The sequence below is a fragment of the Primulina eburnea genome, chromosome 16 (genome assembly GCF_022965805.1).
Source record: "Primulina eburnea isolate SZY01 chromosome 16, ASM2296580v1, whole genome shotgun sequence".
Lineage (NCBI taxonomy): Eukaryota > Viridiplantae > Streptophyta > Magnoliopsida > Lamiales > Gesneriaceae > Primulina > Primulina eburnea.
Window position 1 is genome coordinate 2,429,635 of NC_133116.1, and position 15,129 is coordinate 2,444,763.

At 34.6% G+C, this 15,129-nt stretch overlaps 1 protein-coding gene and 1 long non-coding RNA gene across 3 annotated transcripts; one reads left to right on the forward strand and one right to left on the reverse strand.

The window, feature by feature from the left end:
• The first annotated feature begins 3,497 nt into the window (after positions 1–3,497).
• LOC140816300 (transcriptional activator DEMETER-like) lies at positions 3,498–13,810 on the forward strand. 2 transcript variants are annotated; one of them, XM_073175483.1, is made up of 22 exons: positions 3,498–3,769; positions 3,911–3,985; positions 4,377–5,230; positions 5,542–7,332; positions 7,413–7,775; positions 8,508–8,598; positions 8,688–9,715; positions 9,786–10,105; positions 10,189–10,268; positions 10,393–10,477; positions 10,553–10,644; positions 10,716–10,784; positions 10,885–10,921; positions 11,030–11,112; positions 11,228–11,656; positions 12,040–12,076; positions 12,159–12,216; positions 12,517–12,656; positions 12,760–12,825; positions 12,981–13,095; positions 13,173–13,211; positions 13,326–13,810. In XM_073175483.1, the coding sequence occupies exons 3-22, from the start codon at positions 4,456–4,458 to the stop codon at positions 13,433–13,435; spliced, it is 5,808 nt and encodes a 1,935-aa protein (XP_073031584.1). In that variant the 5' UTR covers positions 3,498–3,769; positions 3,911–3,985; positions 4,377–4,455; the 3' UTR covers positions 13,436–13,810. The 2 variants fall into 2 exon arrangements, with proteins under 2 accessions (XP_073031584.1, XP_073031583.1); XM_073175482.1 differs by lacking the exon at positions 3,911–3,985.
• Positions 11,501–14,148, reverse strand: LOC140816301 (uncharacterized). The gene is made up of 5 exons (XR_012114528.1): positions 14,102–14,148; positions 13,150–14,037; positions 12,750–12,897; positions 12,493–12,653; positions 11,501–11,636 (listed from the first exon to the last, which is right to left on the reverse strand). It is a non-coding gene; the product is annotated as an uncharacterized lncRNA (long non-coding RNA).
• Positions 14,149–15,129: the final 981 nt, after the last annotated feature.

The window sequence follows — 15,129 nt, forward strand, 5'->3', positions numbered from 1 at the left end:
AGAAACATTGGTTCAAAAGAATCATATGGTATTTCTATAAAAATAATTATGGATTGGAAATATATTTTTATATAGTATTTATGTTGAATACAAATATTTATCCATTAGGTAAGATGAATTCCATTTTTTAAGTGAAATTTATTTTAATGTTGGTTTCATATAACAGAGATTTTTCCTAATAAAGATAGGGTTAATTGGAATTCAGTTCTTGATTCCAAACATAAGTTGTTTTTTTTTTTTTTTTAACGAGTCCAAACATAAGTTATGATCTAGTCTTTGTGTTAGAAAAATTTAATTTTAATTTCCTGCTCTAACGTGTTTTTCATTTAATTTCTGAACTTAAGAATCCAAATATTATATTGCATATTTACATATATCTTATTTAAGTTGATTGATACTCAAGTTAAGTCACTTGATATCTACACTGAATAAATTTGTACTTTATTTTCAACAATATTATTTTATTATTTCGTAAAAGTGTAAACATTTCATATCTAAAAATTATAATGATATATCTAATTTGATTTAGTTGATGCTTAAATATTATACATTTGTGTTATAATCTCAATGATTTGTATATAAATAATATATCAAATTAAAATTTATTGACACCTGAAATTCATAAATCTGTCACAATTTCATTGATATGTACTTATTTGGACACAAAAAAAATACCTTAAAATTGACATATAAAATACATATAAAATTAGTGAATTGAAACGTAATTTTTTGACACAAAAATTGAATCTAAACTTATATTAGGGTACCGAAATGTTATAATGTTCATTTAACACCTCTTCTTCATTGTGAGTAAACACTATAAATTATAATGCCCACAGGAGAGAAAATGAACGTCCTTCTTCTCCTCTTTTTTTTTTTCTTAAAAAAAGTATATATTTTTTTAAAAATATTTTTTTACTTTTTTTTAATATATTTTTTCTAACATTTCTTTTGGATTTTTTTTAATTAAATGATTTAAATATTGTAAAACATATTATTTTAAATTTTATCTTTTTTATTATTTTTTAATTTTTCTAACTGTTTATTTTGGCTTTTTTATTTTTTATTTTTTAAATTAAATGATTTAAATATTGTAAAACATATTTATTTAATATGAAAAAATTTTAAGATGATCGAGTGGATTGTGATATTCATAAATAATGAGTTTTAATATTAAAAAGAATGTGAAGGAAAGAGATATGTTGTTATAATAAATATGTGATAATAAACCCCACAATTTTTGATGAATTGATGGGTATTATGCGGATGTACTTACCATCATGTTGTGACAAACATGTTAAATCATTGCAATGATTTGACTGAAATTTTGTCATATCATATCCTCGTTGGGCTACGAGAAAAATATATGTATTTTTAATTATTATTATTTAATTAACATATATTTTAGATAATAATGAAGTATATTTAATTTTTTTTTAAAAGTATATTATTAGTTTATATATACACTTAAACGTGTTATGGTACGGAAGCGGAATATATTTTGGCACATTAAATAAAGTTTCAACATATTTGATATTTTTAAAATAAACGAGTAGGTATAATTATTGGAAAAAGAAACGAGCTAAACTTGATTGATTGAATTCGTGAAATACTTCAAAATGGGTCTTTTTTATCTCTGTCTATGTTACATCGAGAGTATTATTTTCATTATAGTTTTATACAAGATGTTAATATGAACATATCACATAAAAAAAACAATATGAAGTTCATCAATATTTTTTTTGTTTTCAATTCAAATGTCCATCGAATGCTATTGACGTCAAATAGAGGAGACACTGTGATGACTTATAAATAAAAAGTTATGAAATCATCTAAAATATCCGAAATTAGAAAGTTTTTCACGTTGACTTGTCGGTATTTTTTACTATAAAATTACTAAAGTAGGGTCATACGAGTCAAGAGATTGAAAAGAAAAAAAACGAGAATTAACACATTATAAAATAATTCAGATTTTCTATGCTATATTTGAAACATTTCACCGCTTATGCTGTGAGAAAATTTTAACTATTAGATAATCAACACATGATGCCAGCTTTCATTAACATACGATATACTCATATGTCTAATGATGATAGACTAACTCATAATTTTCTATAGACTATAAACAAATAACTATACAAATTTAATTAATTTGAAACCAGAGTAAAAGTCACGACTCTTCTATCTCTTATAAGCTATTTTTTATTTTGTCAATATGTGCATATGCATGCGCGCGCACATATATAAATCTAAGGATTATTAAAGTGGTAAGATATTAAATTTTAATCCTTGAAAATCATTCGTATTTGTATCATGTATGTGTGTATATATAGGTAATTTTATTTTATTATATAATTATTTATTTATTTTTAATTAAATTGATTATAGGTATGATATTAATATTAATTGTGTCAGGTTTCCGTTACTCGAGTTTTGCGATGCACGTGTTGAGCCATGATCTGCACACTTTTCACGCTACTAAATTTCAGACAGGAAAATGGAAATGACAATATTGGCCCTCAATTTAACGCGCAAATAACAGTCATAGTAATTAGTAAGCACGACTTTGTCTTACCGAAACTTAAAATTACAATTAATGCTTACTAAGTGATTTTGGTCCTCCCATCTTTACTCTGTCGAGGATTCCTAATCTTTGTATTAATGACCAATAAGACCCTAGATTAAATTGAAATAATATTTTTTTTCCTTAAAAATAAAAAATAAAGGTCATTATTACATACTTTGGTGGAATTTTTTTTTCAATATTTAAAAAATATATATTGTCCCAGTAAATGTAACCATGACTCAACTACAATAAAAGAATCCACTGTCTTTGTGCTTAAGAAAAGAATCACATTCATAGTTTTATTTATGTGAATCATCAGTTACTTCATTTCTGTACAAAACTGAATTAAAATTACAGGTTTCATTGGATAAATGTAAGAGTTTGAGAAAAGTTTGCATGTAAATTTATAGACTATAGAATGATAATCTGATACTTCGAAACCAAAAAAATTTACACGCCCACGGTATTCTTCTTTTTTCGTCGTTTTGAGAAAGCGGTGCGATTCTCGTTATCTTCGGTCATAAAATACGGAAAACTTTTATAAATATATTGTCGTCAAGATTACCACAATCGATACGAGATTTGACGATTAATAAAACCGAAAAATGATATTACTTTCGATAGCAAAGATCTGTAATGTAATCGAAATTTTCACTATTAAGCAAAACTTGAAATGTAAGAGTTTGAGAAAAGTTTTCATGTAAATTTATAGACTAGAATGATAATCTGATACTCCGAAACCAAAAAAAATTGCACGCCCACGGTATTATTCTTTTTTTCCGCGTTTTGAGAAAGCGGTGCGATTCTCGTTATATTCGGTCATAAAATACGGAAAACTTTTATAAATATTTTTGTCAAGGTTACTGCAATCGCTACGAGATTTGACGATTTATAAAACCGAGAAATGATATTACTTTCGATAGCAACGAAGATCTGTACTGTAATCGAAGTTTTCACAATTGAGCAAAACTTGATTTTGGCCATAAGTAAAGCTTGACTGCCCTCTGGAAATGAAAATTTGCTCAACCTGCCTGCCTAACCACATTTCTTTGTGTTTTCCTTAAAATAGAGGATACCTCACTGTTGCAGCTTTTGTTTATTAGTTTTTATTACTTTCTCTCTCTAATGTTCTCTTGTATCTCTCTCTCTCTCTAAAGCTCTCCTTGTAACGAAAGCTGACTTGGCTCTCCGGCATTGACTCCGGTAATACATACACAAACATATTCATGGATATATAGAGAGATCGATGGGGTTTAATTATATGTAATAAAATTTTGATTTTTTTTCTAAATTTTTGTGTCACATTTTTAATTAAATTTTCGTGCTTTAATATTGGGTGTAAAGAACCAGTATCAGTGTGTGATTGCATTTTTACTCAGAATCACCTGGGAGAATTATTACTCAGATTTTTACACCGTGGTATGTTTTAATTTCAGAACTAAATCTTCCAATTTATTCTCTGCTTCTCCAATTATGGAGGCATCTGATTTCCTGGTTTTGATTCGATTTTTCTATCTTGAGTTTATATTATTGTTTTTTGGTATTTTGATTTTAATTTAAACGTGCATTTGCTAATAAAGCTGATTCAGCTAGCTGGGTCTGGAAGACCCGGAAACTGCATAGTCGTAGCATACAGATACACGCATGTAATAAAGCATTTAAAGAGGAAAAGATGTGATTTTTGGAACTGAATTAGATGGCATTTATTGAATTGATCTTGATTTGAGGATATGCATTCTTTCCACATGTGATTCTTCAAAAGCAGTGGTTTTTGCTGTTTGTTTTTGTGATAAATTGGTTTGGATTTCAGGTGGGGACGCTATATGTGTCACAAATATACAAAACAGATTAGGTAAGTGTCCTTGAAAACCGAACCAGCAAGTTCCAGTATGAACCTGGGAAGGGGAATGCCAATTCCCCTTGAAAACAAAGTTGTGAAAAGTGGAGAGATTTGGGTTCCTCCAACACCAGAAAAGCCGGTTGTGCACAGATCAAGTCATGTTGCTGCTGAAGTGCAGCAGAATCTGGTGGGAGCAGAAAGTTGGAGCGATTTGCTGGGAATTTACACCGGCCTCCTGCAGGATGAAACTAGCAGTCGGCTGCCTCCAGGATTCAATCCATGTAGTCATGTAGGGGTAAATCGTGGGGAACTTAATCAAAATGTTGCTCCCATAGAAACCTGCAATGGGTTGCCCCCGAATTTAAGTGGAACCAGTTTTATAGATTTGAATCAGGAGTACAACATGCAAGATCTTACCTTTGTTGAGACTTGTCATAGGATTCCTCGGGATTTGAATCCCACCAGTTTTGTAGGGCAGAACCGATGGGAGCTGGAGCATAGTCCTAGCGATGTTGCACCAGCTGAGAATCTCAGAATCTTGAATCAATATGGTGCTTACGTGCAGAATTTAGACGTTCTTCCTCGGAAAGTTGATTCTCTGGCAGAATTAATGGGAACAAATAAACATCCATACACCACTCTAACAAATGGCCCACCTAACAGACCAGCAAGTACTATGGGCAACTCCACCATTATCAATCAACATTCGCTGGTCAGAAACAATGGGAAGATGCATGGTTCGAGCAGTTCAATACTCCTGCAAAATCACATCTGGAATGAAAATCGGCATTTTGGTGGTCACAACCTTCAACAAATTTCTACCAGTAAGTAAATTATAAGTTAGATAAATGCTCTGAGCATATTCTTTTGTTTGAATTAGCTAATCTTAGTCTGACAGTTTAGAACTCTTAGCCAATAACTGTGCATCTGTTTCAAATGACAAGACAATATTTCTTTTGTTACCTTTAGCAGAGTATCTCTCACTCGACGACTGTGTATGAACTATATGGCCCTCGCCTTCTAATTTCAATTTTTGAAGCACCAAAAAAATGTATCCACTTCACATAGAAATGTATTTACTGTCTTTTAGGACTTTAAAAATCAAGCTAACAATTAGAATGCTTCTTTTTGGCAGATACATTTCCAGTCCCTTACCATTCTGACCGTAACCTGAACTTATCTCAAAGATTAAAAGGAGCGTCCTCAGGTATAACCATGCCCCTTCAGTTCGAGCCAGTAACACCAGATCTGCAAAAGCAGATGAAAAACAACCAGCCCATGCAAGTACCAAAGTTCTTTGCAGACGACTGCTCGACTCCAGAAAAACATAAGAAAGATGGCGCTGTCTGCAGTCAGCCTTCTGAAATAATTGAGAGAAAGCATGATGGATTGGACAGCAATCCGGGCACATCATCTACAGTCATTTTGACACCACCTAATGAAAAGATTCATTCCGATGGTGGAAATGGAGAAATTGATCTGAACAAGACGCCGCAGCAAAGACCACCCAAAAGGAAAAAACATCGACCAAAAGTAATAGTGGAAGGAAAACCCAAAAGAACTCCCAAGTCTGCTGCTTCAAGGAATAGAGCTGTCGATAAAAATCCCTCCGAAAAAAGAAAGTATGTGCGCAAAAAGGGCACCGGAACTTCAACAACTCCATTAACTAATGTTGCAAAGGATGTTGAAGGATCCAATGTTGGGTCCGCAGTAAAATCATGCAGGAGAGTACTGAACTTTAACTTAGAAAATGGAGTAGAAAAGGACAGCCAGACAACGGAAGTTGGTAACCAGACAGAGAACGAAGAAAGAAGCAAGGTTCCTGTAAATTTGAACTTGGATTCTCCTAATACAGAATGGGTCACAGAATTGAACAAGGCAGCCAAATCTACACAACATGCAATAGAGAATTTATACAATCGTGTCCAATCAGCAAATCATACCCCACCTCCAGAGTTGTCGCCGCTTCCGTCTACACCTTCACCATCTGCCTCAAAGGGCCATACTTTGAATGTCATAGCAAGGAGTTTGAATGCGCGAAATACTAATGCCAACCAAAATGTTGGCCAAAATAGACACGGTCAATTGCATCAACTTACTAGTGGAGACCTCGTTCAGCTTGTCATCGAGGCAAATTCCAATGAACCAAACCTAGACAGAATGAGGCAACCGAACCTTCGTACTGAGACTCAACTTTTGGAAGATTTGGTGCCTGCCAAAGAGAGTCAGGGATGCAAAAGAGATTATTCCCACACTGTGCTAAGACAACCTCAAGCTGTCACCTTGATGGGATCTCAACTGTGGTCTTCTAACATGAGTCATGCTAGCAGTGATAGCAGCAAAATATGTCTAAATGTTTCAGAGACTATGAAAAAAAGGAGGATTGAAGGCATAATTCATGGAACCACATCCAGCATGTCTTCTAGGATTACAACTGTTGAAGATTACACAGGACAAATGGACACAAAGTGTAAGAGTCTCCATGCACAGAGCTCCGCAATTCTCCTGAATGATGGATTACCAAATTCTGACATTAAAGGACAGTGCACCTCCAGATATCAAAACGATGAATTCAACAAGGTCCGTTGTGAGGGGTACATGAAGTCCAAAGATTTCGAAGGCAAGTTTCAGCAGCGACATACTTCACCTCATTTTCATGCGAAAGAAAAGGCACAGAAAACATTTGATCACCTCGCTCAAGCACAGAGCACCGATTCTTTTGCTACAGTCACTAACTGGAATATGGAGTCTGCATCCGAAAGAGATCCTACTAGTCTAGGAAATGTAGTAAATTATCATGCTTGTGTGTCAATCAAGAGACAAATTGCTGGACAAACATCAGACAAATTGTCCGGTATAAATAAAGTGTTGCCGCAATTGATCACACACTCAAGAGGTCGTGGACGTCCGCCTAAGACACTCAAAGGTATTCATCTTTTCGTAAGTCATCCCCATAATTAAAGCTGAACATGCTCTTTAAACTAAAACTATTATTTTGTTGAGTAGGGTCACAAGAACTGTGGAGAAATTCACCTTCAGTTGATTATATCACAGACCGTATGAAAGGTCTAAACATCAATAGCAGTGGCAAGGAAATTGGTCGGGAAGAGCGAAGTGCGCTTGTTCCATATAGAGGAGATGGTGCTATTGTTTCTTCTGAAGCATTTGATCTGATCAAAAAGCGCCGGCTGCGACCTAAAGTGGATCTTGATCCAGAGACAAATAGGCTGTGGAACCTTTTAATGGGTAAGGAAGGAAGTGAAAGTGCAGAAACATTGGGGGACGATAGACAACAATGGTTGGAGAAAGAAAGAAAAGTCCTCTGTAATCGAGCAGACTCATTCATCGCAAGGATGCATCTAGTTCAAGGTATTAGCTTCCAAACCACTGCATCATTATAAATGTTAATGCATAAGTAATATAGCATAAGACGATTTTGAGTTATTGTCAAAACACTAAAACTCACCATAAAGAATCCAACTCATTTTTTTTTTACATTTTAGGTTTAGAATTCACAATGTTTCATAAGAGCATTAAGTAATAGACATTTATTGTTCAGACCAAAAGCATGCATGACTAGAAAAAATAACGAATTCCCAACTATTTGGATATTATGGAAAATGAGAAAGTAGGGTGGAGGGCGAGGAGGTAGTCCAGGTTATCCCTGTTCTATCTGGAGTATAAAAATAATATTTTATGTTGGTGACCACCAGTAACAAACCAAAAAAAAACTATATGAGGAACTAATATTACCCTCAATAGTTTGATAGAGTAACTAAAATTAGGTCACAAACCTCCAAGAATCGAGATCACAAAGTTTCCAAAACCATGTATCAACAGTTGACACATACTCGTGTTGTTTGTGTCTAATGTAAGTTTTTGTTTTGGTCAAACAACCATTTTTACCAAGTACAAAAAATACGCCTAACAAAATAAATTGTAAATCACACACTAATCTTCAAGTTTTATTACGTAAAACAAAATAAAAAATTGATGAGAAAGTAACCCTACAAGAGCCAAAATTGTTTGATTTACGATATTGAATAGATTTTTACAGTATGAATCCGGTGGTATAACCTTGAATGAATTGCATCTTCACAGGAGACAGGCGATTTTCCAAATGGAAAGGATCAGTTGTTGACTCGGTGATAGGAGTGTTCCTCACACAAAATGTTTCAGATCATCTTTCAAGGTAAAATCAATTTCCTAGACAAAAGCTTCAGCGCCTTACAAGATAACAGGAGCTAATCACATTTACATAATGTCTTTCTTCGCTTGCAGCTCTGCTTTCATGCATCTAGCAGCCAAGTTCCCAATAAAACCAACAGCCATAAGAGAATCATGCTGCCTAAATGGACAAAGTTCACTGATTGAAAGACAAAAAGTTCGCATAACATATCCAGATGGGACAACGTTTTATGATCATAGAATGACAAGGGAACCAGTGTATAACCCCAGCTCTGTGACTTCCAGTGAATCATCTGAATACGGAGCAGAAATTTTCACAACCAGAGGAACCTATATATTAAATGATCAGACCAGAAAAATTGAGGAAGACATGATTTCATCGCAAAGTTCTTCAGAATCTGTTATTATTCAAGCCTCTGAAGATATCAGATCCAGTTCAGGATCAAATTCAGAAGCAGAAGATCAAATAACTGGGGGAAATTTCAGCAGAAACCATGGTCCTTCAAGTTTTCATGAGCAGGATGAAAGAATTGCTGCATTCCAGCAGTGTCAGTTACAAGTTAATGGAAGTTCATTTCCAAGTACAAGACCCGTGCCTGGTCACCAGCAACTTGAAAATCCAATGCACGGAAAATTTCCTCAGCTGGTCAGCAGTGAAAATGCATGCACTCATTCATTTGCTTCCAATGTGCCGCGTTATCAGAGACCTGCTACCCTGCCCACTAGTTCCTGGCAGAACATGCCAAAAGGTTTGGAAAAATTGGAAGGGGACATTCTCACATCTGGAAAAGGAAGCATATCTTCTATGGCTTCAACAGATGCCAATCTTACTAATGGAACGTGTGTAGAAAACAGACATTATATTTCAGGACAGAATGTTGAAAAGAATTTTAACACTCAACAGTCGGGAAAACCAAAATTACAGCCATCAACAGCGGACAATGGCATTTTGAATGAACTTTTTGAACAACAAACTTATGCATCAGCGTGTTCTCGGAGCAGAAAAGACCAACATGTTGTCAATTATAGGAAAGATGGAACCCAGGAGGCCTTTCAGCAAGAACACATGTTTCTGACGGACCCCACTAGACCGGCTGAAGTGTCCAGTAAACCATCAATTGGTAATTTATAGAATAAATCAACATTACTTTCTTTATCTGAAAAATTTGATGATGGTGACTTTTGTTGCAGATAATCAGAAGCACTCCGAAAATATAACACCTGAACCATCAGAAATGAGACAAGTGCATTCCTCGAACGGTACTCCATCCAGTAAGATTGGCACCAAAATTTCACGTGTAAGCAAGCAAAAGGTTGAGAAGGAAAAGACAGGCTCATTTAACTGGGATGCCTTAAGAAAGAAGGTGCAATCAGAGACTGAAATGAGAGCCAGAAGCGCCGACACAATGGACTCCATAGATTATGAAGCAATACGAAATGCTGATGTTTTTGAGATAGCTGAAACAATCAAGGAAAGGGGAATGAATAACATGCTAGCAGAGCGAATTAAGGTATTTATTGGAATATCAAAACGATTAATAATAAGGTGCACCTCATACTTCAATGCAATCTGCATTTGTTGGGCATTCTGCAGGATTTTCTCAATCGACTCGTTCAAGAGCATGAAAGAATTGACCTTGAATGGCTGAGAGATGTTCAGCCAGACAAAGTCAAGTAAGTCTCCTTGGAAAATCTTGTCGGATCATCCATCTCGAAAAATATATAGCAGCAGGCATGCCGATTTTTTTTTCCCTAAAACGAACCATACTCTCACTTGGACAAAAAATTTCTCCTGCAGGGATTATCTATTAAGTATACGAGGATTGGGCTTAAAGAGTGTGGAATGTGTACGCTTATTAACACTTCATAATGTCGCTTTTCCAGTAAGTGCAGTTGCCTTTACAGATCATGTATAGAGGGAAAACAAAAGAAATATTCTTCTGACTTTTTCATGTTAGGTTGACACAAATGTTGGACGGATTGCTGTGCGACTTGGTTGGGTTCCTCTCCGACCTCTTCCTGAGTCACTCCAATTGCATCTCCTTGAACTGTAAGTAAATATAAAGCAATCAGTGTAAGAGCTTGTGAACTGTTGCAGAAACTAAACGTGTTTCTATGCAGATATCCAGTTTTGGAATCAATTCAGAAATATCTTTGGCCCAGACTCTGCCATCTGGATCAAGAAACCTTGTAAGTTTACTAAGCTTAATAACTTATCAAATTAGAAGGACTTCATGCCTATATTTGGCAACCCAAAATGATCCACTGATTTTTGGCCGTGGAATCACAGGTACGAGCTGCATTACCAAATGATAACATTTGGAAAGGTGAGATCCTATCTTTCACAATTGATTGCCAGATCCACTTGGTGATCATAATACAAGCTAACTGAAACATGTCTTAAAAAAGATTGTTTTATTAATTTTTGAGTACAGGTTTTCTGCACAAAGAGAGACCCAAACTGTAATGCATGTCCAATGAGGGGCGAATGCCGACATTTTGCAAGTGCTTATGCAAGGTTAGTTATTTATGTCTCAAACACAACAAATTATTACATGAAGCTTTCCAATGAAAGAAAGCTAATTTTGTCGGTTAAACCTTTAAATATTAATTGGCGGATGCATTTGAGGCAGCGCAAGACTCGCTCTTCCAGGGACAGAGGGGAGACAAGTAGTCTGTTCATCCACTACAACAAGTGCTAACCAAATGTCGGGCATGACAATGAAGCCTATGCCACTTCCTCCACCTACGGACAATTTGGAGAAAGGGGTGGATTCAATGAGAAACAGTGAACCAATCATTGAGGAACCAAAAACCCCAGAGCCACCCATAGAAGTGACAGAAAGAGACATCGAGGATGCATATTATGAGGATCCTGATGAAATCCCAGTCATAAAGCTCAATATAGAAGAATTTACATCAAATTTGCAGAGCTTTATCCTAGAACAAAAGGAAATGCAAGGAGACATGTCCAAAGCCTTAGTTGCTCTAAGTCCAGAGTTTGCTTCTATACCAATGCCCAAACTGAAGAACGTGAGTCGACTGCGGACAGAGCATCAAGTGTAAGTAATAGTCTCTTGCTAAAACATAAGAAAGGAACGAAACTGTAGGATATCTAGCAGAGGAAAGTTATAAGTGACGTGCAAAATTACGTTGAGTCAAAAAATGAGATCTCATGTAATGTTCTAGCTAATGCAATTAAAACTTAGCCATCAAATTAGAAAGAGCTTACGTAACATTTCAGAGGTCCATTTCTTCTAGTTAAAAATAGTGAGAGGTAACTGATTTATAGTTCCAGTTAATCATATATTAGGTGACGAACTTAGAAAACAGCATAGTCATTGCTCCCTTAAGAATCACGACCACACCAAGCATCTTGAGCCCTAGATGTAAGTGTGTAAACTATAAGGATAAATTTCAGTTACTAATGATTCATATCCTGCAGCTATGAACTCCCAGATTTACATCCCATACTGAAAGGGGTTAGTTATTTCTCGTCTTGGTTTAATTTTGAAGATCATATGCAGCTTGACTCCTGCTGACTATAAATTTTATAATATTTAGCTTGACAAACGAGAACCTGATGATCCAAGTCCATACCTTCTTGCTATATGGACACCAGGTACCTAGTATAAAGTAATTACTTAATAAGTTCTATCGTGACTGCATGATATACAAAAGCATTTCTTGGTATAGTTGTATGAGAGGCTAAAAAATTAGATATATGATTTATAATCCTTATGTATTAAGACTATGGTCAACTTTTCCACCTCCCTTTCTCCTCTCACCGACACAGACACAAAATAAATGAGCCTCGGCAAAAGTAAAGGATCGAGTCATATTATTGAGATAGAAAAAATATTACTCAATCACCTTACCAAAATAGCTTTTATCATACCTAAATCAACTTTATCTGAACCAGGTGAGACATCAGACTCAGTTAAACATCCTGAAAGTAAATGCGAATCTCAGGAAGGAGGTAGCATGTGCGACAAGAAAACATGCTTTTCTTGCAGCAACACAAGAGAAGCAGAGGCCCAAACAGTTAGGGGCACGATCCTGGTGAGCACAAATGTGAAATAATCATCAATAATCAAACAAATTGTAAGCCATTAGGTTCCCTTTTCTTCTGTTTATTTTCACTGAATTGCCTACCTCCTTTTAGATACCTTGCAGGACAGCAATGAGAGGAAGTTTCCCGCTCAATGGCACATATTTCCAGGTCAATGAGGTAACAGAATTCTGATCCTTAAGAGCTCTGTGTATGTACACTGCACCCCAAAGTAATGGAGAAATGTTCAAACTGCACAAGAGGATTCTGCATTTATCTTAGCTAAAGATGAAAGTGAAATGTTTCTGTAAATTATATCATTAAATCATGCTTAGGTTTTCGCGGATCATGAATCCAGTCTGAATCCTATCGTTGTTCCAAGAAGTTTGTTATGGAACCTGCCAAGACGGACAGTGTTCTTTGGGACCTCTGTCACAACTATATTCAAAGGTGAATAAAATTTCATAAAATTATAAATGAAATATAAAAAAAATTCTGGCTTACAGAAATACTATGGTGCTTTCCAGGCCTGACAACTGAAGGTATCCAGTACTGCTTCTGGAAAGGTATATACTGTATTCACACGTCTCTGCTATATTGATGAGCATCTTGTTCATAGTCCCATGCAGACAAGTACTCTTATTTTTCCACTGATACATGTCATTTGAAATGAATCTCAGGGTTCGTATGCGTCAGAGGTTTTGACCAGAAAACTAGAGCACCAAGACCGCTAAGTTCCAGATTGCATCATCCTGCAAGTAAGATGGTTAAGCCTAATGAGCAACGATAGTGTATGCTATGGGGTAAGATACAAATAAGAGTTAGTGACCTGTATCTGCCCCAAGAGAAGATGAAAACCTGATATAAATAGGACTAGATATGACAGCTAACAAAATTATTTACCCATTCGTTTGTTCCTCCTCTCCCCATTAACCTGAGTAGCAAGTTAACATGAGCGGCAGACACATGATTTATAGAGAGCATGGCACTCTGTTGATAGAGGAGGCCATAAAAAAGTTCCAATTTTTCCATAGATTTTTTTAATTTTACGCTCACAACTGAGCCATTTATCAAGAATACAAATGTGTTGACAGTATAGGTAACAATAAAGGATGTAATCTTTGAATGTACTTTACAGTGGTATTACATGTATATATTTGTCAGAGTTCTTTGGTGGCAAATAAGCCATTGTTTCTTCCTTGAACAATTATGTCTGGATTAGGTTATCATGCACCAGAAATATACCGCCTTCTTCATTCATTTCAAGTAAATAGCAGCTTGGCTGCAAAACAATCAATTCCGTGGGGCTTGGAGGTGATTTTTATTGAAAAAAACAAAAACAACAAATTCTTTGGGAACAAAGGAACAGGAGAAGGATGTTAAGAAATAGAACTGCATTCACAATACAAGGTGCTGGGTTGTTTATAAACAGGAGAAGGATGTTAAGAAATAGAACTGCATTCACAATACAAGGTGCTGGGTTGTTTATAGTGAATGGAAAATTAATTAGCTCGTGTAGTAGGCTTTGGATCGTATCAATTTTAATTAAATGATATGCATATAAGTGGTTTCAAATGACCGCTTTCTGAAAGCTTAAATAATCTTTACTTTTTTGAAATGCCAAATGACAATTGTTTTTTCGAAAGGTTAAATAACATTTTTTGGAAGATTAAATAATATTTGTTTTTCTAAAAGGTCAAATAACATTTCACATTTTGAAGATCAACTTTTTTATATATATGCATATGACCGTACTTGTGTTAGATGGGGCTTGAATAAAAAATTTTAAAAAATCGTACATGTATTCGATGGGGGTCTAAAGGGAAAATTTAAAAATGGGTTCTATTGTTGCTATAAATAATGTTAAAATTCAGTTAACAAATAATAAATACAATAAATAATACATAAATACACAAGAAACAATATATTACATAAAAAAACAAGTCAATAAATATTTGAAATAATTACATAAATAATAATCGTCTATATATTTTAGAGAGAAAAAATATATCAAATTTGTATAATCTAGTTTTCGTATCGTTTCTTTGTCAATCAACACATAGCTAGCTTATTTAATCTATTTTGTGACATTATTGATAGAATGTAAATGTTTATTAACTTCATCTTCGATATGCTTCTTTCTGCTTATGCAACTATCACTAGGATAGTTAACAAAATCTTATATATAAGTATTTGAGAATAAATCATCCAATTTTAACAAACACTGAAGCATCTTAAATTGAAGTTCTATACAATATTTCATCAAACTAGTTATAGACTAACTCTTTAACTTATACAAACTCAACAAATGTCCCAAAGTCTCTTGATATCGTTTAAATTGTTCAAACCGAACTTAAAAAAAAAAGAACGAGTTTGATCAATTATAAACAAAAAATATTCAAATTAATCTTCTTTTTATATAATATTGGGCCAAAAAAATTTATTTCAGTAGGTCATCGACTCAAATCATATACGTTGGACCCC

Bases quoted from the DNA above. Each gene is read 5' to 3' on its own strand.
- LOC140816300 (XM_073175483.1), top strand. From the start codon at position 4,456: ATGAACCTGGGAAGGGGAATGCCAATTCCCCTTGAAAACAAAGTTGTG. The intron at 8,599-8,687 runs GTAAAATCAATT...CTTCGCTTGCAG, and splicing joins GTTTCAGATCATCTTTCAAG to CTCTGCTTTCATGCATCTAG. The intron at 13,212-13,325 runs GTATATACTGTA...AATGAATCTCAG, and splicing joins CCAGTACTGCTTCTGGAAAG to GGTTCGTATGCGTCAGAGGT.